At 51.3% G+C, this 27,574-nt stretch overlaps 1 protein-coding gene across 2 annotated transcripts; it reads left to right on the top strand.

The window, feature by feature from the left end:
• The first annotated feature begins 102 nt into the window (after positions 1 to 102).
• On the top strand, positions 103 to 27,384 carry INPPL1 (inositol polyphosphate phosphatase like 1). 2 transcript variants are annotated; one of them, XM_019536238.1, is made up of 27 exons: positions 103 to 514; positions 962 to 1,557; positions 5,524 to 5,587; positions 6,748 to 6,886; positions 7,088 to 7,235; positions 7,720 to 7,860; positions 8,864 to 8,951; positions 9,611 to 9,697; positions 10,757 to 10,870; positions 11,403 to 11,517; positions 12,003 to 12,109; positions 12,701 to 12,803; positions 13,377 to 13,573; positions 14,418 to 14,535; positions 14,850 to 14,946; positions 15,815 to 15,953; positions 16,189 to 16,288; positions 17,032 to 17,120; positions 17,686 to 17,767; positions 17,903 to 17,992; positions 18,446 to 18,562; positions 22,331 to 22,419; positions 22,833 to 22,920; positions 23,638 to 23,793; positions 24,071 to 24,152; positions 24,817 to 25,381; positions 26,257 to 27,384. In XM_019536238.1, the coding sequence occupies exons 2-27, from the start codon at positions 1,421 to 1,423 to the stop codon at positions 26,347 to 26,349; spliced, it is 3,345 nt and encodes a 1,114-aa protein (XP_019391783.1). In that variant the 5' UTR covers positions 103 to 514; positions 962 to 1,420; the 3' UTR covers positions 26,350 to 27,384. The 2 variants fall into 2 exon arrangements, with proteins under 2 accessions (XP_019391783.1, XP_019391784.1); XM_019536239.1 differs by lacking the exon at positions 103 to 514 and adding an exon at positions 522 to 619.
• Positions 27,385 to 27,574: the final 190 nt, after the last annotated feature.

The raw sequence follows: 27,574 nt of genomic DNA, 5'->3' as shown, positions 1-27,574 counted from the left end.
TCCTGGTCTGGCCCTGGGCGCGGAGCTGGATGATCTAATTGGCCTTTTTACCCCTCCGATGCTGTGAAGCGAAAGCTTGGACACTGGCCAGGTGTTGGCAGCTGACCCCTGGCGGGGAAGGAGGCTCTGACTCCCCACAGGAGGTTGTGCTGTGTACCAGACTGTAATCTGAGGCACTGGAGCTGTGAGAAGGAGCTAGCCCACAGGAGAGGCAGCATGTGAGTGCTGTACCCACATGACCATGCTGGCTTCCTCCAGCCGAGCAGCTGAGCCACTGCTGCAGAGAGACTGAACTTGGGGGAGGGGGAGCAAGGAGGCTCGTCCTGACAGCTGAAGGAAGGAAAGTGCTGAGAAGAAGGAAGAGGAGTGAGAGGGAGAGAGCCAGGCAGTGTGGAGACAGAGGCCAGCCAGGTCCCGCTGTACTAGGAGCAGGACAGAGGAACCGTCTGGGAAGCAGCTCTTCCCTGTACAGCCTAGCAGATGGGTACTGCCTCTTGTGCCCCGCAGGACATTGGTAAACAGCTTCTGGAGAGGGGATGTTTCTGGGCCTGGGGGACGGGAGAGCCGGACCTGGTTTGGAGCCTCCTATCTTTCTCTGCGTCCAGCTGTGACACAACAGGTTGGAACGTGGCAGCAGCGGGGGGGGTTCGCTGGCCAGAGGGTAGAGGCTGAGATTAGGGGTGCGGGGAGTAGCAACCAAAGAGGAACTGAAACCATCGGCTGTACGTCTGTCATTCTGCTCAGCTAGCAGCACCCGGGGCAGAACTGCAGCCTGCTACTAGAGCTCGGTTTGCTTTCTGGGACACACAGGAGTCATTCGCCCCAGGGACTCTGGACAGCGTCTGGGAGGCACAGCTCCCTGGACAGCAGGGAATCCCAGGCTGAAATTCATCTCCCCCTGTCACGAGGGGATGGAGATCCCAGTTGCTGACCTGCCCTTTTTTGTCTTTGCCTTCCCCAGTTCACTCCCTCTTCTGTGTGGCGAACCCACTGGAATGATCTGAGATGAAGTGTGCCCCAGTGATCTGGACTACTCAGCAACCTTCAGCCCCAGTCAGCTCTGCATGGACCCAGCTACGTGGGGAGTGTTTTTCTGCTCTAGACTGTATTGGTCCATCTGGGCATGCAGACCCAAGGCTGTGCCACCTAATGAGTGGAACAGATGAGTCAGAGACCACATGTAGGACAGACAGATCGGTGGCTAGTACAGATCTCTTCTGATCTTCAGCCTTGCACTGACCCAAAGATAAGGATCCTTCTCATCTGACAGATACTCGCTTCCTCTCTACTGAACTATACTGAACATCTTGATCTGACAAGTGGGCCTGATCTGCTGTCCCAGAGCCCCTACGTCAGCAGAACCCTGATGTTTGGCTTGATTTGGGAGACACCTTGCAGTCAGGCCTGGCTGGTTTAGAGGATGACAGCGGCAAATTGGTATCATCGGGACATCAGCCGAGTTGTGGCTGAGGATTTGCTGGCCAAAGCTGGAAAGGACGGGTGCTTCCTGGTGCGGGACAGCGAGTCTGTGTCTGGGGCATATGCCCTTTGCCTGCTGTAAGTAACTCATCTCACTGCTCCACTCTGTATCTCTCTCTGTCTCATCCTATTACCTTTTCACCATCCCCTTCTGGTTGCTCACAAATCTGCTTGCTCAGCCCAGAAGATCTGCTTCTGAGCCTAAGTGTCTGGTGCTCAGAGAGAGGAGCAAACTAGGCCTTCCTTCCTGGAGCTCTCCTCTTCCTCTAAGGCGGGTGGCAGTCCTCAAATCCCGTTTTGCCTTCAACAGTGCACCTAGGCTCCTTGGTTCTGTCCTGGAGAGGTCAGTGAGATATAATGACTGGGAGGTGCACTTTCCTGTGGACCACCAAATCCTAGGTGGTAGGCCTCAAGTACACACAGCACTGTAAGCATCTGATCACAGTATCTTCAGATTGCCTTTGCACCATGATGGTGACTAATGCTACCAAGGGGCACTGACAACCCTCCAAACCCAGCATGGACATTAACCAAGTGGGTTACCAGGGCCAGACCAGGATTGGTTTCTATTGTACATTGTCTAATATTTTCTCCAGCGTAGCTCCAACGGCCTCACGGCTCTGGCCCTTCCCCTGGGGAGATGATTCCACAGCTTGACAAGTGTTGCTGCCAGGAAGTGTTGCATCCCTTTGTTACAGATAGAGAAAGCAGGAGCCAGAGAGGTGAAATGACTTGGCCTAAAACACAGATCAGGATGGTAGCTGAGTTAGACCCCAGAGTTCTTGATTTTCATCCTGTGCCTTAGGCCTGGATCTCGCATAGCTGCATCAGTGGAATGATCAATGACGTTTTCTACTTGAGTAACTACATGACCAGACCTCAAGATAGTCCTGGCTACACCAGGAGCTGTCTTCAGGGTTCCCCTCCACTGTTGAGCCTTAGTCTCCCCTTCCTGGGTAGTGGCCAAGGGAAAGGTACCCATCAAGCCTGTCCTCTTTCAGAAAGAAGAAGGTCCTGTCTGCAGTAAGGCATAGAGTGAAGGTGGGCTTTTGGATTTATGGAGTGAGATATGTGAAGAGTGGCCCTTGAGGGGGAAAACCCCTTTTATCTACACGATCATATAACCCCTCTGAGCTTGTTGGCCCCTGCTACCCAAATCTTACTGTGGGAATAAAAATGACGGGTGCTGTGGAGCTCAAGCAACATTTTTTCCAGCTATTTAGTTCGCCTAATAAAAGATATCACGTCTACCCAAAGACCAACAAAGCTACAACCAACAACCATGGAGCTCAAGTGCCGTTCTGCTCCAGGAAAGTCTGGGTACAAATGGCATTACAGCATCCTGTGTGGATTGCCTCTTAACAAGAGCAGGCTAGCTCAGTTTACGAGCAAAAAGTTGATTTGTTTCCCGTGCACCACATTCACCCTGGGATCAGAGAACTGAATCTGGCCCCTTCTGGATTTGCATCAGTACAGGGTCTACTGCTAACTACGTCATTAGGAAGTGCATGAGTGGTCTCAGAGCTACTGTGGAGCCAGCTCCCCCTGTCTGGTTGTATTGGCTCCTGCTAGATTTACTGAAGAATACAAAGAAAACTGCTTAGCAGCTGAAGTCAGCAGATATGGCCCTTGTATTCCTGGGGCTCAGATGGAGTGAGTCACGTGGGGACATTTTGGTGTAGTCACTCTTCTTATCATAACCATGGTTTAAAATGAACGCTTGAGATACGCCAGTCTGCACATGGGCAAGGGGACTACATCAGCTGGGGCTCGGGAGGTGAGGGTGGATGGTACAGGGAGTTCAGGCCTGGCCCAGCCTGGAGGTGGGAAGGTGGCCTGAGCTCTGTATTGGGATGTCATGGCTAAACTATGCCCTGTATCAGGCTGGCCAGTGCTGGCCAAGTGTTTGTATTCACATGTCTGATCTTATTTCGGATTTACCTAAACAGGGTTAAAACCTCTGAGTGGAGTGCACCTCCTCAAGGTGCTTGGAGCAGGCTGGTGTCCCTTTGTGCTGTTAGAGACTGAACTGCTGAGTTAATCCAGCCTCCAACCCAAGCGACACGTCTGCAGAACTCGGGGAAAGCCCAGCTAGTAGTCAGCATGCTGAAAGAATATGGCACTGTTCCTTTAAGAGGCTTGGAAGGATGCCCCCCAGTTTCCGATGATTTTCCTGGCCCAGGGCATGGTGCAAATTATAAACACATGCTGCTGAGGAGAGTGGGAGGTGCAGAGTGGGCTGAGGATTTAACCCATGAGCCCCCTCATGCCCTGAGGGGGTTAGCTCCTCCTGAATGCTTTTACTCGCTGAAGCCCTTGCCATATCTGTAAGGGTCAGTCTTGTATCACAGTCAGAGGTGTGACTACAGCTTCTAACCTGCCAGCCTGGTACTGCAAGCAGCAGAGTTGTGCTGGCACAGCCACAAGCCAGCAGCGTGCAAGAGAGAGCATTTAAATCCAGCTTGGGTTTGTCATCCTCTGCAACATAGACATACCCCGAGTGGCTGTGGTGAGCACGAATTCCCAGAAAGCAATCCTCTCGTGCTCACCCAGACCTCAGCTGAGAAATCCTAGACTGGTTAATTCATACATGAATAGGATTCATGATGCCTACAAGGAGTCCTGTGCCATGGTACAGCACCAGAGCTGCCACCTCACCTGGGCTTGGTGCTATTGGCATGCATAGACTTGCACCAGATATAACCAGAATGACCTTATCTGCTGGTTTCAGGTGACTCAGAGTTGGAGTCTTGATCTGGAACATGTGCTTCTGCCGCCCCTGTTGAGTTTAACAAAGCACTGATGATGACTCAGACCCAAACAAGAATCCAGAACTGGAATCACTCAGAATCTGTGGCCCCTCCTGAAGCCTTTGCTCATAGAGCTTGGCCTACATAGGTGGTGGAAGGGTGAGGCTAATGTGGCTTAACCCCTCCAAACTAGGTCAGCGACAGCGACTCCAGCACCACTGCCAATGCAGCAGTGTCCTTGCCATGCATGCCTCTGCTGCCACGCGCGCAGCACCAGTGCAAGCCAGCCCCAGAATGGCCCTGCGGGAGGGAGGGATGGGGTCAAGCAGGCATGCTCTGCACCACCCTGCCCCCCGCAAATATTTTCTAGTGCCTATCACTTGAGAAGGGAAGGATGGAGACTGTCACTCCACACCAGCAGATCAAGACTTCAGTCAGAGGGCTTGTGTGGGGGTTCTCTGGGGTCTAGCCATGGTCTAGGCAAGTTTCAAGGGGGCAGCAAGTGGGGCTTCCTGTGATATAACCTGGTTTGAGGTCAGAGCTCAAGTTGATATTGTATTTCCGGGGTTAGACACTTGTTTCTTAAAGCCTTTTTGCCCAAGGTGATGCTCTCAAAACTGCTTGGCAGTGCCGTATCAATGAAGTTTGGCACCTGGGACAAAGCCTGCAGTGGCAACCAGCCCTCACTCCACACATAGATCTCACAGATCTGGGGGGCACACATCCCCCCCATGCTTGCCTGGGAGTGCACGCAACAGTGGGCACTGCCTTCCCCCAACCCTGTGTCCCACAAATGAGATGCTCATGGCTCCATCCCGTGCCCTGCCCCAGCACCTATTGGTGAACCTTCACTTTGGCACTTGAGGCAGTGGCCCCGCTTGCCCCCTCCGCCCTTTGCTACAGCACTGCGGTTTGGTCGCAGTTCCTCTTTTACCGCAGCTCTGGGGATCATAGATTGAGTGTCCCCAGACAGGACCAAACCTGGTCACTCTTTATTTGCACAGTGGTCGTGGCTAGCTGCCCTTGCATCAGAGCCTAGCACAAAGATGGTCCCTTCCCCAAAGGGATCAGAATCTCCACAAAGAAGACAGAGGGTTGGAGAGAAAAACTAGTTTTTTCATTGTCCTTAAGATAATTTTTTTTCCAGACTCTTCTAAGCCTATCTGAGTTTCCAGGTGCTGCTGCAAGCCCTCTGGTGGGCTCTGGGTTAGTCCTTTCATTGCTGGCCCCACCTGCTTGTGAGACCCACAGGGCTAGAAATGCAGTATTGATGCCTTGTTCTGTGTCTTTGCAGGTTCCAGCGACACGTGCACACCTACAGGATCCTGCCTGATGAGGAAGGGTTGCTCTCTGTGCAGGTGGGTGAAGCAGGGTCTCTGACCCACCCCACTAACTAGTCACGCTGTTTCTTGCCTCTGTCTATGTTGCCCTTCTCCATGGCACTTAGCAGTGGTGATCGCTGGCTCATTAATTCTGTTAGATGTGAGATTTGAGGTTTGTACAGGAAAGGACCAGTGGATTTTGCCACCAGCTTTAGCTCCATTGACATAGCAACAGCATTATCTGGAGATGGGTTAGGTGAAGTCTATGCTTCCTTGCTGGGAGCCACAAGCTTGCACAGTGGTTTTGTTTTTGCATGCATTGCTTGCAAACTACAGAGCCCACAGGATATGTTCTTTGCACAGACATCAGACGGCACAGCCCTAGATGACTGACTAAGCACAGCTATAGGCTCAGTGAGAGCATGGGAGCACAGCTCACCAACCATTTCACAGAGAGGCTGCCTGAATTTCACATGGAGGTTGCCTGAACACAGAACTGTCAAGCACACAAGGGTTATGCTAACAAAGCATCTTCCCCACACAGTCCAACCTCTGCTGCTTTCCTTCATATTCCACTGGTGGTTGACTAAATACAGGATCCTTTCTCCCTTTCTGTCCTCAACTACTGGGTCACATTGGGGTGTAGCTCTCAGAAACAGCACCCAAAGCACAGAGGTATATGCCTCTCAAAGCCCTGAGCAGTTCTGTCCTTCCTTCATTTTCCTCATCTCTCCATTTCTTCCCACAGTCCTTTCAGTGACACCAGCCTTATGTCCTTCTTCTGTCCTCACCCCCTCTGGCAGTGATGGTTCCCAATGGCCTCCGCATCCCAAAGCCCCTCCCTGTTCACTCAAATCCCCCATAAGGACATTTTTTCAGCACAGCCCTTCTATTCTGACTCTGGTAACGCAAAACCCCTTTCCTGCTCAGCATGGCAAAAAGGAAAGGAGATGGATTTCTGTTAGTCTTATGTTCTAAGCAGGCATTTTCCCCTGGCTCCCATGGGCCTCCGGGTCTGTAAGTTCCTTGGGACAGGAGCCATCTTCCATTACATCTTGAGAGAATCCAGGTTCACCTAACAGAGAGATGTGAGCTGTTCCTGTTCTTCTGGCTGCAAGTTGCCTTGTATATCCAGAGGCTATAACAGGCCCCTGTAGTAGGAAGTGTCAGAGAAATGTTCACTTTTCTTTTCTTAGACCATCCAGGGCATCCAGGCTAAATGCTTCCGCACACTGACTGATCTAATAAGCACCTACCAGCAGCCCAACAATGGCCTGGTGACCCCTCTGCTTTACCCTGTGAATAGAGTGCGGGAGCCAGCAGATGAGGACTCTGGTGAGCTTGTGGGAAGGGGCTGTACTGAGGGAGGAAACATGAAGTGAACTGGGGAAGGGAATGATGTGGGGACAGGTGGAAGGTGCAGAAATGTGTCAGTTCTGACACTTACAGGGGCAGAAGCATGGCACTGAAGGCTGGACTCAAGTCTAGGGGACAGGGAAGTTTCCTCTATATGATGCTATGCCTCTGTGTTTGCAGATGGTGAAGATGGCAGAGCCTTCTATCCTCCAAGCTTGGCCTCCCACAGTGGGGCAGGCACAGGCAGTGGGTGGGCCACAACTCAGCCCAACAAGATGCAGATCTCTCAGCAGCTGCATCTGAGGCTGCAGGAGCAGGTGCACAGCAGGTACCTCCCACCACCCCACACCTTTCATGAAACAGCTACCAAATGTTTGATGCTGGAAGGGCCAGAGGCTGATGGAGCCAACTGGTCTGTGCATGTGGGGGATGGGGTGGGAACACTGCCTCTTCTCTTTCTGGCTATGACAAGTGGGAACTGTCTCAGTATGAATGGGACAGGCACGTACAAACAGACAACTCACCTGAAGGGGACAATATGGAGCTGAGTAAGGGTGACTTTACCTGCAGCATCCACCTTTGCCCCATTTTCTTCAGCACCCCTCTTGCTCAGTGCTTCAGTCATCATGAGACTGTGCAACTAGGAGTGACTAACAGCTAGATGTGTCCTTCCTCTGAGGTTTTTGGTATCTGTTGCCTGCCTTATAATTGGTGGCTTGCAACTGACTGCAGCCATGCTGGAGGGCACAGGAAACAGGTGCATGAGTAGGAAAAGCACTTGCACTTTTGTCCCACCCTTCCCTCTGTTGCAGCCCAGCCAGTGATTTCATGGGGTTCATGGCCGAGTACCTCAACCACCACCTGCAGCTGGACCTGGAGGCCCTGCGGAATGGGAACCTGCAGCTGCGACACCTGAGCATGGCCTTAGTGACTGCCTGCCGGGGGCTACACAGGTGAGTGATGGGGGGAAATCAACCCAGGGAATGACAAACAAGCTTGCTGGTGCCCTGGGCAGGCCTGCTCCTCCCCATCTGTTCTCTAAGATGGCAGTTTCTATGTCTCACATCAGGGCCTCCCAGCTCTCCTGTGCTGAGTACAGATGGTGTCTCCTGCTTTCAACCCTGTTTGGTTGCCTTTCTTGTTGAGACAGAAAGCTCTGTGGGAGAAGGCCGTCTGTTCAGTGCCTCTGTTGAGGGCTGGGCCGGTTCCAGGAAACACAGTGCCTAGAAGTGGCTGACCTCCAAGCTTTCTGCTAGGCCTTTGTGTGAACCCTGGGGGAATATGATTCCCTGAGCCCACCCCTGGGCTAGGAATCCACCCTCCCTAGGAAGGTCTCTTGCTGTTCACCTGCTACCCCAGATTTCAGCCCCAACACTTAGTGACAGTCCTGTGAAGAGTCTCAGTGAAATATAAACCTTTAAATATAAGGGTCTGGGAGAGATGTGTTATCCTGTGAATGAGCTGATGCTAGGAAGGCTTGAAGTATAGCAGGAGATCCTGCTAGGGGAGTGCACTGACCTGAGGCATGTGAACTAATTGCACAGCATATCCCCAGTTCCTACCAATGAGGGAGCATCCTTTCCATATATATTTTAGCTGCAAGGAACTGTAGTGGAGTCTCTTGCTGGGACCCTGTAAGGGTCTCATCACATCCCCAGGGTGAGATGCTTATCACACCCCCACGGGATATGCTGGCTTAACTCAATCCTGACCCTTCCCCTGCTGAAGTTGTGTCAGCTTTGCTGCATTCTGCACTGGAAGGGGCTTGCTCCTGACCTTACTATCTGATGGCAGCTCTCATGAGTCAGACCAAGGGGCTTGGGTCTCTCCCTGGGGTGCCCGTCCAACTAGTTCATATGTCCAGTTGGCCTGTCAAGAACATGTGCCAGGGGAGCCTTAGTGACAGGCTCCTTGAGCTACGCAGGACTCCCCACCCTATGCCACTTCTCTCTGCAGTGAAATCGACTTCACGCTGGCTGGCTTAGAAACACTGGCCAAGGTGTTTGACTCTCCAGCTTCTCCTCAGAGTCCTGTGAGAGAGCAGGTGAGCCACCGACTTCTGCTACAGAAGGCACCTCACTGGTGGTGTCACATACAAATCTCTGCCTGCCCTGTGGGCAGGGACCAGTTGGTCACTTGGGGTTTCATTTGGTATGGGTTTCACCCATATGTGCACTGGCAAGAGACTCCACACTCCCTTCCTGGAGCAAGGCCCACCTGGTTGCATGCTGTCATGACCTAGTACTGGAGAGATTTCCTGTACAGTGGGATGAGTATAAGGGAGTCCTGCTGAAGAGCTTCTTGCATGAAGGTCACAAATGCACAGGGTACTGGAGAGGGAGAATGTTTAAAATTGCAAGATATTACAGCTGAACTGACCCAGAAATCTCTCTACTGCCCAGTATCCAAGCACCAGAATCCCTCCCACTTCCTATCAGTGCACCCCTACCCTGCTTGCAGCTTCCCGTACAAGTTTCCTCCAAAGGGATGGTGCTGATTATGCTGAACTCTGGAGCCATATGTGCTTGTTATGGAGGGAACTGTATCCAGACCTCCCCAGCTCCTTTTCTAGAGGCTCACAGGAGGCTATTGTTCAACATATTGGCCTAATCCTGGCCAAGACCCTGGAGGCATTGATCCCAATTGATCTGTCTTTGCTTGCTTAGAAGCCCTAAACCTCAGGATTTGTCTCTGACTTTTCAGGGTCTCCTGGCCAGTGATCCAGACCTGGAATTGCTCCTCAACAAGATCTCAACTGTCAACCATCTGCTCTCTTCTCTGGAGAAGAAGGTGGCTGGTGTTTCTACTCCCAGCACACATTGCTAAGGATGGGCAGGTCACTCTGCAAAGGGGCACACGTTTGTTTCACTGCCATCGTGGCCTGTGAACAGTGGGTCACAGATTCATTGCCACAAAACATGGGGAAAAAAGTAGAGATTAGGTTTCCATTGAAATATGCCAACAAAACAATTTTCAAGGTCCCATTGGAAGTGAATGTAAATACAACAGCTGCAGAAGAAACACCCCTTTGTAAATCCTTCCATGAAGAGTAGGAGAATTACTAGTGGCAACCTTCACTAAAGAAGTCCCCACTCTGTAGACCAGCATAAGCTCCTTAAACTAAAGCAAATTTGTATGCTAAATTCAATTCCCAGGCATAGCAAGCTGCTGCTAGGCTGAGCTCTCCAACATGAGAGAGATCACTGTAAGAAATGAGTGTTCACTTTAAGAAGAGTGGGGGCTTCTCCCTAGACTGGACTGGATTTGTCACTGCTGGATAATGCTTTATAGTTCCACAACCCCATTTCAGCTAGTTCACTCCTGCCCTGTCTCCCAGCATATATAACCAGTATATTAAGCCTTTCACAGACCACCCTCTCGCCCCTAGAGGAATGATATTCTGCTGATCATTGCTTGGGTTCTTCACATTAATGACACCAGCACTATCTACCCCAGACATGCCAGATTGTGACAGTTGCTGAGTAGACTTGGCACAGAGTGGGAGGCAACTTACCACAAACAGTTCAGCAAATCAGTGAGTGGCAGAACCCAGGAGTCCTTGGTAAGAAACCTGAGTACCAGTCGTCTTCTCTGACCACTGGGTGGCACTGCCTTCATTTTAATGTCTTTAGGAAAGTGCAGTGAGTTGTGCCCCACAAACTTCTCCTGGCCATAGTGGGACATCCCAGATGTTCCCTCCAGACAGGAACATGTAGCATCTCCTGTGTCTATCACACCCTGATCATCTAGTTGGGGCATCTGGATTTTAACCCTTACATTGTGCTTTTATGTCACTCACCAGGTGTCTCTGACTTGCTGCCAGCCTTTCACTGTCTCTCTCCCCAATAGGTGCTGAAGTCTCTGCAGGAGACAGTGTCCAGGCACAATCTGGCACTTCCCAGCATGGCTGTAGCCCAGACCCAGTCCCCAGCTGCCAAGCCCATGGCTGTCCAGAGCTTTGAGGTAAGGGAGGCCCCTGAGGTTTGGGGAGCCCTTCTGCCTTGCTCACATCCTGGCTGGGAGCTTTGATGGGGCTTTTCCTAAATGAATGGTAAGCTGAGGTGGGCAGGGCCAGCTCAGGCAAGTGGACAAGGCATAGGGACTGGCTCTGGAGGAGAGGTAACTGGAGGTGTGATTTCCACCTTCTCCTGCAGGCAGATGAGAGGACCAGCCTGGGGGAAGGGTGTGGTGTAGGGTAGGACTCATCTTCCCTCATGATGGGCGGGAGAAACTAGTGTAGAAAGAGCTAGTTTGCATCTCCCACAGCATCTTGGGATTCAGATATGGGCAGAGGGAGTCAGCAACAATGACAGCACTTGTCTAGTGAGCTCCAGGAGTATTGCGCCCTTCAGGGAGAGGAGCTCATGCTCATCCATCCCTGGAGATTCAAACAAAGGGTCATGCATGCTCTGTAGCTGCCCAGGCAGTGGAAGGTCTGATGCATGCAGACTAGAGCTGTGTCCTGCCTCTAGTAACCTGGCTTCCCATACCACAGGTTAAAGTGGGCAAACTGCAGAAGGCGACGCTGACAGTAGATGTGGAGGCGGGGACTGTGGCCATTATGAAGAGAGGCAGCAGCTCTCCAGAGGAGACCATCACTCAGGACAAAAGTAGGAAAAAAATCTCCACCCCATGGGTTTGGCTGAGGCCTTGGGAGCTGGTGGGGCAAGTAGTGCAGTTTCCATGACAGGCCCCTGAAAGAGGTAGCAGGAGAGGCCAGGAGTCCTTCATGCTTTACAGGTAGGGCACGTCATCCCCAAGGGTGCCTGGCTAAAGCCAGCATGATGAGCTCCTGCTTCTGGCGTTATCTGCAGAACAGTGACCCACCAGGATACAGGGAAGTAAGCCAGACCCCCCCAGATGCTCATGTGTGCAACTCAGTGAGCTCCATGCTGGCTGTCTCCATGCTTCCCTGCAGTGTCATTCCCTGGGGGTGTGAGGGATGGCTGTGTCCATACCCCTCAATGCTAGGCTTTGCAGCAGCTGCTTCACTGCCTCTTCCACCCTCACAGTGCCCTTCCTGAGGTGCGTATTGGCTGTGCCTTGGGGGCTTGCACTATACCATGTCTCCCTGACCTGGTGTGGCTGTCTTCAGTCTTGCAGCTGATTAAATACCAGAGCATGCAGACCAAAGTGCGGCTGGTGTACGACAGGGAGCAGCACCGAAACCTCATCAGGGACTTCCTCTTCCAGAATGCACGGGTGAGCGAACACCCCCTCCATTGGGGCTTGGGCTATCTTGTTATTCCTGTTTCCTGATTGTATTACTGTAGCCCCTAGAGCCCCATCCATGGCCCATGATTTGACAAAGGTGGTTCCTGCCCCTGAGACCTTGTAAACCCAGACAAGATGAAAAAACAGCCATTGCAGGCAGAAAGAGAGAGAAGCAGCAGGAAGCAGAAATAGTTCTGGTCAGCTTGGCTGACAGAGGTCTCTGCACACCAGCTGCCTGCCCTTTATCAAGTGGTCTCAGCAAGTGACTGTGGTTTTGAAGGCTCATTTTCCCATGCCTTTCTTCTAAGTGACAGGTCATAGGACAGATACATATAGTGGCTAGACATAGGCTTGCAGTATAAAGCTTAAACATAGGATTGTGTAATTTAAATGAGGCTTTTAAGCAAACTCAAGACCCACTCTGAAGACCTGTGGTCTGAAGCATGGTAATTAATCTCTACCCCCACCTGTCTGCACTTCTGTGGAGGCTGGCCTTTGGTTCAAGCTGGGTGCTGTGTTCTCATGATGTCTGAATCCTCATTCAGAGCCCAAACAGACATTTCCATTTTTCTCTTGCAGAAGCGGGAGGCTTTCTGCCAACTGCTGCAGCTCATGAAGATCCAGCATTCCAGCCTAGATGAGCCCGACCTCATTTCTGTGTATGTTGGGACATGGAACATGGGTAAGGAGTAGGAGCAGCTCAGGCACCTCCTGGGTGACCAGAGCTCTGGTCATGAATCCAGAGCAAGGTCTGGAGTTGAAATCCCTGCAGACCTCCAGAGAAAGCTACACGCAGGGGCTCTGAGATCCTTGTTGAGTACTATAGGGATGGAAAGTTAGAGAAGGTGTTTCCCTCAGTGGTATGTTTATCACTTGTCCTTATCTGGGGCTGTTTACATTACAGGGGGTCAGTGTCATAATGCACCTGCCTTGTACTGTTGATGAGTAAACAACAGAGCCGCTGATAAATTGTCAGTGGTGTTGGACATGGGTTTGAATCAGAAACACAAGCCTTAGATACTCTTGGAGGGACTAAAGGCCACTATCCTACAGGAGAACTGTAAAACCTACAGGGCTGATGTATATTGAGAGTGGATCAGAGAACCTGGCTAGATTCCAGAGGTGCTCACACTTCATTCAGACTGGTCCCAGTGCTTAGAGGCCCCTGATATTCCTGCAGTCTGCACCATTTGCTGCAGGAGTGGGGAAGCAGCAAAAATTCTGCGATCTGAACTGATTACTCCTTTCCTCTCAGGCAGTGCTCCACCCCCCAGATCCTTGGCTTCATGGCTGACATCAAGGGGCTTGGGACGGACTCAGGATGAAACCACAGCCTGCATCCCTCATGATATCTATGTTATTGGCACCCAGGAGAACTCACTTGGGGACCGTGAATGGGTGGAGTTCCTGAAAGCCTCTCTGAAGACTTTGATGGCCATAGATTTCCGAGTGGTATGGGCCCAGAACACCCACTTAACCTAGTACTGAAGTAGATGCACTCTGACATCCTATTCCTGTTTGCTCTCCTTGCCTCACCTACCCTGTCTGGTTCTGTAAGGAGACTGGCTCAAGACCTAGTAGAAAGACCTAGTAATAGTCGCACGGGTCCCCTACTCCAAAGCAGTCACATGCAGAGCTGACCCCCCAGACATAAGAGGGAATCACCACAGCACCATACTACTTGATGGGCAGGCAGGAGAGATGCCCTCCTGCAGGCAGCCTGCTGTTGCAGCTTATTACTCAGGCTTTTAGATGGTGCATTTGATTTAGGTTTCTTGTTCCTTCACCATCCACTCTGCCTCCGACTGGGCAAAGGAGTCAAGAACAATGCAGAGACCACAGCTAATATCTGTCTCTTGCCATCTTCATTCCCTCAGCTCCCCCTCTGATGTCCCCAGCTTCTCTCTTTCTCTTTCCATCAGACAAGTCATCTCCCTCAGTCAAACTGATACTGTTTTATGTAATATTCCTCCTCTCAGCTCTGTGGTGCCATTTTCCAGCATATGGACCCTGTGGCCTTGCCCTTTGTGACATTCCTGGCCGTGTCCATGATAAGAGAACCAGGAAGCAAGCCTGAAAAACCTCCACTGAGCCTGGACAAAAACAGGCTGCAGTTTAGTGTTGAGTCCCTAGACTGTAGTCCAGGCCAGACCCTGAAAACGCAGCATTCTCGGTTCTCAGATTGCCTGGCTTGTCTGCTGGAGGACTGCAGATTTCAACCTCCTTGCTGGAAGCAGTCAGAAACCTCTGATTCCCCTATCCTATGTGATCCCACCTCTTCCCAATTTCATTGCAGGTTGCCTTGCAGTGCCTCTGGAGCATCAAGATTGTGGTGCTGGTGAAACCAGAGCATGAACGCCGCATTAGCCATGTGAACACATCTAGTGTGAAAACAGGAATCGCAAATACACTAGGTGCAGCCCTGGGAAGGGGAGTGCTCTGGAGGCTGTTCTGAGGGAGCTCTGGTGGGATGAGGGAAGGGTTCTGGGGGATGCACTGGGGAAAGGGAGTGCCCCAAGACTTCATTGGGGGTGAGGAAAGGGGGAAACTGGGGGAGTGTTGGAGGGCAGGAATTCTCTGCTGCTACATCAGGGAGCAAGGAGGTCTCAGCCTCTGTAAGGAGTGGGAACTGAAAAGCATGTAAGGTGCTGCTGGGTCATATAACTGAACCCGCGATGAGGGAGCTTCTCTGGGCTCAGCCCTGACAGGGCCTGCTGTGTCTCCTCAGGTAACAAAGGGGCTGTGGGTGTCTCCTTCCTTTTCAATGGGACCTCATTTGGGTTTGTGAACTGCCACCTGGCTTCAGGGAGTGAAAAGATACACAGGTAACTGGGATTTCAGTCTGGGCCCTGCATCAGTGTGGGACTGAGATGACCAGTATCACTCCCCTATTGCTCATGTGCCTACCCCTGCACTGGTTAACTAGCTCTTTGCCTTTACTTTGGTCCCAACGGGAAGCAGCCTTTATTTCAGGGTGGTCTGAGTACTGGGGAGGGAGGCCTGGGCACTGGGCTGGACACACACTTAACCCAGGGGCTGGGCTCTTCCACCAGCCGGGGCAGATGTATGCAGGGAAGGGGTTGGGGAGAGGCTGAGGTGTTGGGCTGAAGGGGAATGGAATTGGTGAGGGTGGAGATAGACTGGGGACCTGGTGCCTTTGTGGGGAGGAACCCAGGGATCTGTGGTGGCAAGTAAGCATGAGAGGAACTTGGGTCCTTAGGAGACCTGCTAGGCATGTCAGGGTGCAGGGAACAGTTGTAAAAATACCCCCAAAAAACTAGGAAGAAAGGAGTGCAAAAGGCAGACATCAAAGATTTGCTTGAAATAAATAAATAAGAAACCAATCATGCTTTTCCCTATAACACTTGTCCTTTTTCCACCCACAGTCTTCTCTGGCTTAGAACAAATCTTGATGACTTTTCTCCTAAACTTCCCTTAACCCCAACTGGATAGCAGTGAGGAATCTTAGAGAGGGCTTCCCTATCCAAGGCCTTTGGCGGGGCTCTTTCTGTCTGACAGATTGTCTACCTGACGCAGCTCTTCTTCTTTCATTCCTGGATCCACAAGGGCATGTTCCCACACCAAGGGCCAGGAGATTCTGGGGCTGAGTGGTAGGGGCACTTAGAGGTGCTGGGGATCTTTATGATACCCTTGCTGGTTCACATTGCCTCTTGCCTCCCTTGTCCGGCACAGGCGAAACCAGAACTACACTGACATTCTACGCTCGCTGGTTCTGGGTGACAAGAGGCTTAGTGGCTTCGACCTCACCCTGCGCTTCACACACCTCTTCTGGTTTGGAGATCTCAACTACCGCCTCAGCATGGATGTCCAGGTAGGACACTGATCCTGCCTGCACCCCTGGATCCCTGAGGCATTCCTCACAGCTCCACTCAAAACTAGGCCACTTGTTGGATGCCTCTGGGATTGGACATGGAGGGGATATAGGTGTAGATAGTGAACGAGGGGCACCAGCTGTCCTCTGGGGTCTCTCCATGGTGGAACCATGCTGGAAGAGGGGATACAGAAGACCCCTAGCCACTGTCAAATTTCCCCTTTTTCCTTCTTAGGACATCTTAGCCCGTGTGAACAAAAAGGAGTTTGAAACCCTGCTGGCTGTGGACCAGCTCAATCTGGAGCGAGAGAAGAGCAAGGTGTTCCTGCGATTTAGTGAGTGCAACAGCCTGTGGCTAGAAGAGGGCCCCACACAGCCTTTCTGAGCACTGCCTGCTCCTGGCCTCACCTGTTCACAGACCACATGTTTCTCCTGTCTTCATGGCCAGTCCCTGTGCTCAGAGTTCAATAACGTTTTGTAGCAGATCAAGCCTGACAAGTGTGAAGGAGAGACCTGTGATGGCAACAGATACAGCACAGCCAGGAAAGGGCTTTGCCCTGGGTTTGTGGCTTAGCTCCTGACATGACACAGATAAATGCGTGAACCTGTGAACTCTATTCCCACCTGTGAAAAATTCCCAGTCTCCACAGTAACCCCCCAAAACCATCCCTTCCTTCAGTACATGCAACTGAATGTCTTCTTTTGGGGGAGGAAGGGTGTCTGCCAACCAGGACTGAAATAGGTGTTATCTAAAGAAGTGTTAACACAGAGCTACAGAGTGGAGAAGCCCAACCTTAAACCACATATACACTGGGTTAGGTTTCATCTCAGGGGCTGTTTGTCCAAGTGAGGAAAACCTCCTTCTCCACTGAGTGTCCCAGGGCTTAGCTGCAGAGGGGATTCAAGGTCAGAGTTGGGAAGTCCAGGAAGAGGAGGGAGATCTTTCAAGTCAGACAGAACAGTTTTGCTACACTTTTGTGGCTGTGACATGAGCTGTATGGACAGTGTCTGCCTGTGCTGGATGAAGTGATTCTGGTACATTCATGCCTCCATGTCTTTCTGTTCACTTCTTTTCCAGATGAGGCAGACATCTCCTTCCCTCCTACATACCGATATGAGCGGGGCTCCCGGGACACCTATGTCTGGCAGAAGTTCAAACACACTGGGGTGAGGGTTCTGTCCTACAAAGAAGGGGCTTTGCCTTTCCTGGGTGCTGAAAGCCATAGGGAACTGTCCCACAATGTTATGTCACAAGGAGATGGAAGGGGAGAGAGAGGGCAGGCTGAACTCTGAGTTCTGGCTGAGCTGAGCCCATGGCAGGAAGAAGATAAATATGGCTTGTGCTACCCATATTCTAAACCTGGTCCCCAAGGCTTCCGTGACTTGTATAATTTACTTACAGCCATGAGGGAGGAACTAAATCAGAGAAGTTCAAAGCAAGACAATTGCAGGGCTGTAGTAACTGCATTCACTGCTTCAGCTGATACTCCCTTCCTCTCTCTCTCATTGCAACCTGCTCTTTGATCACAGAGCAGCAGGAACCCCACCCCTTCACTCATCCCATATGTGTACATGGGTGAGCTGTACCACTTCCTTCTCCAAGGAGCAGAATGGTTACCTTCCTGGTTTAGCAGGGCTGGGAGAAGCACTGTGAGTGCAGGGGGGTACACTGAAAAAAAAGTTCAAGCCTGGCCCAGTCTTGCAACCAAAGCTTCCTATCTCCTGGTCACAGATGAGAATCAATGTCCCCTCATGGTGCGACCGCATCCTGTGGAAGTCACACCCAGAGACCCATATGATCTGTAATGCATATGGTGAGTGGAGCTCCCGGGGAGAATCTAGACCACACGTGGGACATTAGCCTGGTACCTTGAGGGCCCAGCCTGGAAACAGTGCCAGGCACAATGGGATTCTGAGCCAGTGAGATGGCTTCTGCTTCTGTGTTTCAGGCTGCACCAATGACATCGTGACCAGTGACCACTCTCCTGTCTTTGCCACATTTGAGGTGGGAGTGATGTCTCAGTTCGTGCCCAAGAAGGGTAAGGGGACTTCCCAATGCCTCACCCCAGAGCAGCATCCCACTTCTCTGGGGGATTTGGGGCAGGTGTACTGCATTCCCAACCCTGTGCATATGAGCAGGCTTGGCTGCCACATCTTATTAGTGGCCTACCAGTCTAAATGGGCTTGTGGGCACCTATCCACCTGTAGTGCTGTTGGGGCAGAGGGAGAACGGAAAGAAGAACAGGTTAGTTTTCCCTTGGGGACTAGGCTCTAAAGAGCTCCCATTCTGACACAGCAAATAGACCTGAGCTGTGACCAACCTTGGTCCCCCGACCCTCCAAGTTGAGAACACCCAACCCCTGCCCTGGTCCAGCAGGGGCCGTGTCATCCAGTTTGGCTTAAAGCCCATCAGGGCCCATCTGAAAGGCCAAACCTGGGGGCAGGGTGCAGCTCCTTCAACACAAACTGAACTGTTGTTCTTTACCTGGCAGCACCTGGCTCCAGCTCAGAGTCTCTGGCGTGCATTGAGTGGGACAGCATTGAGGTGATTGTGAAAACAGCCAGCCGCAGCAGGTGCTACATTGAATTCTACTCCTCCTGCCTGGAAGGTGAGAGCAGCCCTGGGTTCCCTTCCCTGCTGGAGACAACAGGGAAGGAGACCAGCAAGGAGTACTTTTAAAAAACTTTATTGAGGGTGCAGGGAGGAACTTTCTTGCTGCACAGGAAGACTAGCAAGTATGGCAGAAGACCAGCTTGGCTTAGCAGGGAACTCTTCAGTCAGCTAAAACACAAAAAGAAAGCTTACAAGAAGTGAAACTTGGGCAAACAAGTAGGGAGAAGTATAAGAGCACTTCTTGGGTATGCAGGCATGAAATCAGGAAGGCCAACGCACAATTGGAATTTCAGCTAGCAAGAGATGTGAAGGGTAATAAAAAGGGTTACTACAAGTATGTCAGCAACAAGAGGAAGATCAGGGAAAGTGTGGGTCCCTTACTAAATGGAGGAGGCAACCTAGTGACATGAAATGGAAAAGGCTGGATGCCTCAATGGAAAGACTCAGTGGCGGAAAGACTCGATGCCTTTTTCAACTCAGTCTTCACAGGCAAGGTCAGCCCACCAGGCTACTGCACCTGACAACACAGTTTGGGGAGGCAGTGAGCAGCCAACAGTAGCATAAGATCAGGTTAGGGACTATTTAGAAAAGCTGGTGCATACAATCCATGGGGCTGGATGGGATGCACCCAAGGATGTTGAGGGAGTTGGCCAATGCTATTGCAGAGCCACTAGCCATCATCTTTGAAAACTCGTGGCAATCAGGAGAGGTCCCAGGCAATAGAAAAGGGCAAATACAGTGTCCATGTTTAAAAAAGGCAAAAAGAAGGATCTAGGGGACTACAGACCAGTTAGCCTCACCTCAGTCCCACAAAAATCATGGAGCAGGTCCTCAAGGAATCCATTTCTAAGCACTTGGAGAAGAAGAAAGTGATCAGGAACAGTCAGCCTGGATTCATCAAGGACAAATCATGCCTGACCAACCAGATTGCCTTCTGTGATGAAATGGCTGGCTCTGTGGATGCAGGGAAAGCAGTGGACATGACATACCTTGACTTTAGTAAGGCCATTGATACAGTCTCCCACAGCATTCTTGAAAGCAAACTAAGGAAGTCTGGGTTGGATGAATGGATTGTAAGGTGGACAGAAAGCTGGCTGGATCATTGGGCTCAATGGGTAGTGATCAATGGTTCAATGTCTAGTTGGCAGCAGGTATCAAGTGGATTGCCCCAAGGGTTGGTCCTGGGGCTGGTTTTATTCAATACCTTCATCAATGATTTGGAAGATGAGCTGGAGTACACCCTCAGCAAGTTCATGGATGACTCCAAGCTTGGGTGAGTAGTGGATTCACTGGAGAGTAGGGCTACGATTCAGAGAGATGTCAACAAATTGGAAGACTGGGCCAAAAGAAATCTCATGAGGTTCAACAAGGAAATATGCAAAGTCCTGCACTTAAGATGGAACAATCCCATGCACTGGTACAAGCTGGGAACTGATTGACTAAGCAGTAGCTCTGCACAACAGGACCTGAGGGTTAACAGTGGATAGTAACCTGAACATAAGCCAACAGTGTGCCCTGTTGCACAGAAGGCTAACGGCATAATGGGCTGTATTAGTAGGAGTGTTGCCAGCAGATCAGGGAAAGTTATTCTTTCCCTCATTTCAGCACTAGTGAGGCCACATCTTATAGTTTCATAGTAGCTAGGGTCAGGAGGGACCTGAACAGATCATCTAGCCTGACCCCTGCCACAGGCAGGAATGAATGCTGGGTTCACAAGACCCCAGGCAGGTGATCATCCAACCTCCTCTTGAATTTGTCCAAGGTAGGGGCGAGGACCACTTCCCTGGGAAACTGGTTCCAGATTTTGGCCACCCTAACAGTAAAAAATTGCGTTCTGATCTCTAACCTAAATTTATTCTCCATCAGCTTATTACAATTGGTCCTTGTCACCCCAGGTGGTGCCGGGGAGAAAAGGGCTCTACCTATTTGCTGTTAATCTCCCCTGATTAGTTTGTAGGCAGCCACCAAGTCCCCCCTCAGCCTCCTCTTGCTGAGGCTGAACAGGTTCAGGTCCCTCAGTCTCTCCTCATAGGGCCTGTCCTGCTACCCTCTCACCAAGTGGGTGGCCCTCCTCTGAACCCTTTTCAGGTTGGCAACATCCCTTTTGAAGCGTGGCGCCCAGTACTGGATGCAGTACTCAAACTGCAGCCTGACCAAAGTCGCATAGAGGGGCAGTATCACTTCCCCGGACCAGCTTGAGATGCATCTTTGGATGCATGACAAGGTATGGTTGGCCTTGCTGGCTGAGGTTTGGCATTGGCGGCTCATGTTCATCTTGGAGTCAGTAACTCCCCAGCCTGTATGTATGCTGTGGATTCCTTCTCCCAAGGTGCAGCACCCTGCATTTGTCTACATTGAACCCCATCCTGTTCTCATCTGCCCACTTTTGTAGTCTGCCTAGATCTATTTGCAGCCTCTCTCTCCCTTCGAGTGTGTCCACCTCACTCCACATCTTAGTGTCATCAGCAAACTTGGACAGCGTGCTTTCCACCCCCTTGTCCAAGTCTCTGATGAAGATGTTAAACAGTGCGGGCCTGAGGACCGAGCCCTGGGGGACCCCACTGCTCACATCTCACTAGGTTGAGTACAACCTGTCCACCACTACTCTCTGGGTGCACCCCATCAGCCAATTTTTTACCCGTCCAACTGTGTAGGCATCAATGCCACAGTCGCGTAATTTATTGATGAAGATGGGGTGAGAGACAGTGTCTGATGTACTGTGTCCAGTTTTGAGACCTCCACTACAGAAAGCATGTGGACAAATTGGAGAGTCCAGCAGAGGGCAAAAAAATGGTGAGAGGGCTGGGGCCCTTGACTTCTGAGTGGACCAGGCTTATTTAGTCTGGAGAAGAGAAGACTGAGGGGGAATTTAATAGCAGCCTTCAACTACCTGAAGGGTGAGTCCAAAGAGGATGGAGCTGGACTGTTCTCTGGGTTGGCAAATGACAGAGCAAGGAGCAATGGTCTCAAGTTGCAGCAAGAGAAGTTTAAGTAAGGTATTAGGAGGAATTTTCCTACTAGGAGAATAGTAAGGAACCGGAACAGGTTACCCAGAGAGGTGGTGGAATCTGCATCCTTGGAGGTTTTTAAGACCCGGCTGGACAAAGCCTAGGGAAGGATGATCTAGTTAGGGACGGTCCTGCTTTGAGCAGCGGGTTGGACTAGATGACCTCCTGAGGTCCCTTCCAACCCTAATCTCCTATGATTCTGTGATTCTAAGGACGAACCAGGGCTGCAGGCTCCTGGTGTGGGGAGCAGCATTTCCACTGAGTCATCACTAACCAACACAGTCCTACACAGTGCTCCTTGGTGGCCATAGGGTGTTTTTCTGTCAGGATTGAGCTAACACTGCAGGTGTCATTGCCACACTCCCACTTAGGTGACCTTCTGGCAACCTACAATTTCAACTGGATTTGTGGCTTGTCTTCACTTGCTGTCCTAATCTGCTTGTATAAGGATGATATGCACTGTATAAATAGCTGCTGTTGTCGTGCGTGAGAGGTGACTGCATTCCAGGAGTGGGCAGTGTCTATAAAGGGTACTAGGATGCTTCTGGGAGTATAGTAGCAGCAGGACTGGCAATTCCATCTCAGAGGTGGACAACTGGAATTTGTCCCAGGTGGAGACCATGCTTCATCCTATGGCAATGTGGCCAGTGCTCAGGACAGACTGGAGGGGTTGGTAGCCAGAGAGAGAGGAGAATAAAAGGCTGGAGCAGGAGGCATCTTTGCTTTCATAACTCCATCCCTTGATTCCTCACCAGAGTCTCAGAGGAGTGGAGAGAACAGCTCCCAAAACAGTGACATCCCTGGCTTTCTCAAACTCAGTTGGTCGGCTAAGCAACTGCCAGTGGTAAGCAGTGAGATGGCTGCGGGCATGGGGGCACGTGTGTGGACTGGGACTGGCATGAGAGGGGCAGGGGTGAGCATGGATGGGGGCAGACTATGGTGTTAGGTTCTGTTCACCCTGTAGGCTCTGTGGCTCTCCCTCCTTCATGCTGTCTACCTCCCTGATCAGTGGCACTCCAGATCTCCCCCTACCAGCTCTGAGGCTGACACTCCCCTCCTCCATCTATCCCTGGCTGACCTTTTGAGTTCTCCTTACGCAAAGCAAAACCTGTGGTGGCCACTAGAGGCCATCACTGAGGAATAGTGGATCACTACAGGGTCTCTGTTCCTAATCCCAGTGCTCGTGCCCCTGGGCTATGTGGCTGGGTTGGGGGGCTGCAGCCCTTCCCCTGAGTGTTGTGTTGTCTCTGTGTGCAGCTGAATCCAATCCTTTCGGACCTGGAGTACCTGCTGGACCAGCACCTGCTCCTCAGCGTCAAGGGAGTGGATGGCTGTGAGTCATACGGTGTGTATCTGAAGCAGAGTGGATTTGGGATAGCCAGGAGGCACATCCACCCATGGTGGGCTGAAGGGGATGGTGGCAAGGATTTCTACAGGCTGTACATATGCTGCTAGGGCCTAGGTAGGGAATGGCTAGGGTCTGGGTGTGCAAATGTGTTTAGTATAAGGTCCAGGCCACACAGTGACTTCACCTGCATGATTTTCAGCCAGAGGCCTACAGGTTGCAACCAGCAGCCACATCAGATCTTCTCACAACAGTACAGTTCTGCTCTCTAGCCCCTGCTACCCAGGAGCTAGGTGTCCAGCAGAAAGTGTTGTGCCCTGTCCTCCAGACTACACCTAGGACTTAGGGCTTGGTGTTTTACTGAAGATGTCTGCTGAAGCCTGAACTTGTGGCCATGCAGACTGACTCCCCCTGACTCCATCAGGAGCAAAGAGCCTCTCCAGCTGTTTGGGCACTAGGGGAACATCCAGGATATTTATTCGACAGCTGAAACTGTTTGGGCAGGACACTCCCCCTCAACACCCATGCTTACTGCCCTGGGCATAGGAATTCTCCCTGTTCTTGGTGAGTGTTGTATCGTGGTGTGAAGCCTGCCTGCCAGCCTCTGCTCCCAGTTTCTCTCCAGTGGGCCTGTGTGAATGGGAGCAGGATGGCAGCAGCTGCTGTTGATGGAATCCTCAGCAACTGTGACAATGCCCAACTCTATGCTCTTTGCAGGTGAGTGCTGCATTGCCATGAGGTCTATGATCAGCAGCCTGGCCCAGCAGTTTGAGACTTTCCTCTACCACCGGGGTGAAGAAACAGGTTCTATGCGTGGCTGGATGAAAGTCCGAGTCCCCAAGGACAGACGCAGCACCCGGGAAAGGCTCTATGGTAATACAGCCATGCTGCTAAATGGCTTCTACTCCAGCTGCTTCAGAGATAGGGGCCTCAGTTCATCACTTGAGGACAGGATGGACCCAGAGGAGCTGGGACCGCCTGTCCCCTTCCCTGTGGCACCAGTGAGAGGTCTGGCTTGGACTGACTGGGAGCTCCCTGCAGCCTTCAGTCTTGGTCCATTCCTCCTGTCAGCCAGGGCTGTTGGGCAGTCTAGAAGGAAAGCCTTCTTTCCCTGCACCTGTTAGCCTACACAATCTTTTCTTCTCTGCAGAGTGGATCAGCTTTGAGACAGATGCGACAGAGTCCCCTGGAGATACCTCACCCTGTGCCAAGCCATCTCAGCAGTCTGTCAGGTAACTCTACCTGTGTTCTGCACCTCAGGTGCTAACCCTTTAAGACAGGCTTGTCCAACATACAGACCACGGGCCGCTACGCGGCCCTCCAAGCTGTTTTCTGAGGCCCGAGGTGCTGCAACAGGAAACAAAAGTAAACGCTATACTTTTGTTTTGGGGGGAGTGATGTGATACTGCTTTCTGTGAGGTCTTTGAATATGGCTCGCCGGCCCACTGGGTGATAAAAAGTTAATGATCCAGCCCCACATTCAAAAAGGTTGGACACCCCTGCTTTAGGATATTGTTGTTGCTAGTCCTGAGCCTCTGATGGGAGATAATCACTTTTGTTTCCATGTCCAGATGAATGCAGAGGTGAATAGCAGATGTTTGCTTGCCTGCAGAATTCTCAGTCAGCCCACATAGACTGACATGGTTGTCTGTCCCTCAAAGTATTAGGGAAGTCTGCCGGTTTGTTTCTGCAAAGATCTAGGATTGTGTCTGTCCTCTGGAGATGTCCATTTTTTTGTCCCAGGGTGCTGAGATTATCTGCCTAGTGGAGTTGTGTGTTTTTTCTAGGAGTGGAGTGTTGGAACTTCTTGTAGGAGGAGTGGTAGCACCAGCCACTGGGAGACACTTTGGGACAAGGTTGATTTACATGACACCTACTTGCTCTATTGTGTTTTAGGAGCCGGCCCTTCAGCTTCCCTGAGACAGCCAGCAGTTACACCAATCCAGCCTACTTCATATTTGAGGGAGTCCCTAATACCTGGATGCTGGGTACAAACCTGCCGGAGCCTCCCTACAGTTCAGCCAGTGATGTGCAGGAAGAAGCGTGCCTGGGCCATGTGCCAGGCCACAGGCTCCAGAGCCTGGCAGGAGAAAAGACCTGCTCCTCCTCAGGAGAAGCGCTGCAGAGAAGCCCCCATTACTCTGTGCCTGTGAGCACGTCATATGGGCATCAGCTCAGCCCTCTCCAGTCTGGAAGGCACAAGAGGCCCAAATCAGCTCTGCTGCTGAGAGACATGCCAGCATCGAGTGACTATTCTCTCACAGCCTTGCATTTGGCCAAGCACCTCAGTGACCTGGACACAGAGCCCCACAAGAGGGGAAGCTGCTTGGGCACTGGCCAGCTGAAGAGCCGGAAGAACCCATTGCGCCATACGCGCAGTGCACTGGAGCCTCCACCGCAGGACTCCCGGGCGGGGACAGTCTTCCTGCAGAGTAGTCACCAGCTCAGCCGTGACCTAGAGGTATGTCTTGGGGGAGGCTTCTCTAGAGCACAGGTGCTGGAGCATGCCCTGCTGCCTGGTCATAAAACTGTGAGCTTGGTCAAGGCTTTTCCCTGGGCCTAGGAAGGGCACAGGGATACAGAGGACTCACCTCTGGGGACCTATGTGTAAGACACACCATCAGCAGTGATTTAGAGTTTTCCCACTCTAGTTGCATTGCCCTCTTCATACTGAGCACAGCAGCCTGTCTGAGTTACGACAGGCATAGGGATGGAGTATGAGGATGCTGCAGGTTAGAAGGCAGGTGGAGTAGCAGGGATGTTGTGGGTCCAAATTCAGGGAAATCAGCAGAGCTAGAAATGAGGGAAGGTTTTTTTTGATGCCCCTTGCTGCCATACAGCTGAGCCACAATCTTGTTCTTCTTTCTTAATGGCTTGGTGGCAGGAGCGAGCATTCGTGGCGGATAGGCATGTGTCTGAGGCACTTTGGCCTGGAATAGTAGGAGGCTGGGTTATTTGAAAATGGCCCAGAACATACAGTGTTCTTCAGGTATCTTTCCTGTCCTGGGGTTCACAAGGGTATTGAGGGTATGTGAGAGATTGTTGGCTTAAGTCACTTTTGCTCCCTACTGGGGAATGACTTTCAAACTGGTGTGTCCTCTAGGCTTCCTGGTTAAATTATGACCACAGAGTCCTATGCTGGGGATGGGGGCAAGAAGCTAGGCTCTCCTAGTTCAGTCATATGTGCAGAGCAGTCTGGGAGGAGAATGCCTCTGAAATACCAAATCCCTTTGGTGTCCAATAGCCATGTGTGGTGCAGGTGAGGCCTGGTCTGCCCTGCTTTGTGCTACATTGTTGGCTTCTGTCTCTGTTGCTTTCCTCCTCTCTCTTGTCTAGAGACACCATCGTACAGGGCCTGCTGGCAGCCGCAGTGCTGAACCCCACTCGCCACATGCTTCTCCAAGCCAAGCTTCACAAGAGCAACTGTGAGGGAATGCAACAGAGACCCAGCCTGAAACTGAACTCCAAGGGCTGCATTAAGTCTGGCATTCACTTGCCTAGAAGTCCTTGTACTCCTCAGGGAAATGGCTGGGAGCATGTGGAGAGGAGCTATGGAAGACGTTGTGTCCCAGACAGTGGCAGTGGGCCGGGACTGGAGATCACTGAGCTAAGAGCCTCTGGATTTAAATCATTCCCTTTGCTAGCTTCTTTTGCAGTCTTCACTGTCACACTGATTTCATCTTGTCCCATGGTGGCAATTACAGGAAGTTTCCTGTGCATCTGACTGAGGCTGTACCAAAGCAGGGAGTAGCCTCATGTATCTAGCCACAATCCCAAACTCTTCTGCCTCATGCTATGGAGAGGGGCTGGGATTTCAGAGAAGCCAAAATTTATAGGCACGCTCCAGTTGAGATTCTGGCACACTCTCAAGCAATTTTCTTCCCTCCCTCTCTGAACCATAGAAAGTTCCCAGCCTCTTTTTAAAAGACTGCTAGGCCTCAACCCTAATGCTGACCCAGTGCTCTAGCTACACTCAGTCCAGCACAGCATGAGTTGGGGGAGGTGAGAACCATGTGTCCTCAGCCACAATGGAGCTTTTGTGGTCTCCACAGTTTCCAGTGCTGCAGTACCAGGGTGCTTTGCAGTTAGTTGACACAGTCTTGGTTTCTCAAGGGTTTCAGCTGCAACATCATATGTTGAGCAGGTCCCCAGCACTGTAGCATCCTGGAGTCTCTCAGCTCTGCCCTGCGCAGAATGCCCCGGCTAAGCCCAATGGAGTCCAGGCTCCTCCTCTCCTGAAGCACACCTAGTTCTTTTATGAGAGCCCAGACAGCATCTCGGAGCTTGCAGGGCACTCCCTACCATCTTCCCCTCAAGTGTCTTACTCCTCCCTATAGGGATGCTCACTATGTTTAGTTACAGTTTACATGTGATTTTTCTAAAGGCTCCATATTGCTGGTTTCTTATGAGATGCACATTCTATGTCAATTAACAATAAAACCACAAAACTATGAGGAATCTCCACACTGAATTCATAGTCTGTCTTCTTTGAACTGTGGGCTTCACAATAAGAATTTGGTGTCTCTAGCAGGGCAAGGGAGATGATACTGGCTAGAGCCGAGCAAATTGTGGAGATGTAGAGTACAGGCAGTCCTCGACTTAAGATGTTTCGAGTTACAATGAATGGCACTTACAATGTTTATAAATTGACACC

The sequence above is a fragment of the Crocodylus porosus genome, unplaced genomic scaffold, assembly GCF_001723895.1.
Source record: "Crocodylus porosus isolate Cpor-Errol unplaced genomic scaffold, CroPor_comp1, whole genome shotgun sequence".
NCBI lineage: Eukaryota > Metazoa > Chordata > Crocodylia > Crocodylidae > Crocodylus > Crocodylus porosus.
The sequence above is the reverse complement of the archived record's forward strand: the minus strand, read 5'-3'. Positions and strand labels throughout refer to the sequence as shown.

Bases quoted from the DNA above. Each gene is read 5' to 3' on its own strand.
- INPPL1 (XM_019536238.1), top strand. From the start codon at position 1,421: ATGACAGCGGCAAATTGGTATCATCGGGACATCAGCCGAGTTGTGGCT. The intron at 18,563-22,330 runs GTGAGAGCAGCC...ATTCCTCACCAG, and splicing joins CTACTCCTCCTGCCTGGAAG to AGTCTCAGAGGAGTGGAGAG. The intron at 22,921-23,637 runs GTGTGTATCTGA...TGCTCTTTGCAG, and splicing joins GGATGGCTGTGAGTCATACG to GTGAGTGCTGCATTGCCATG.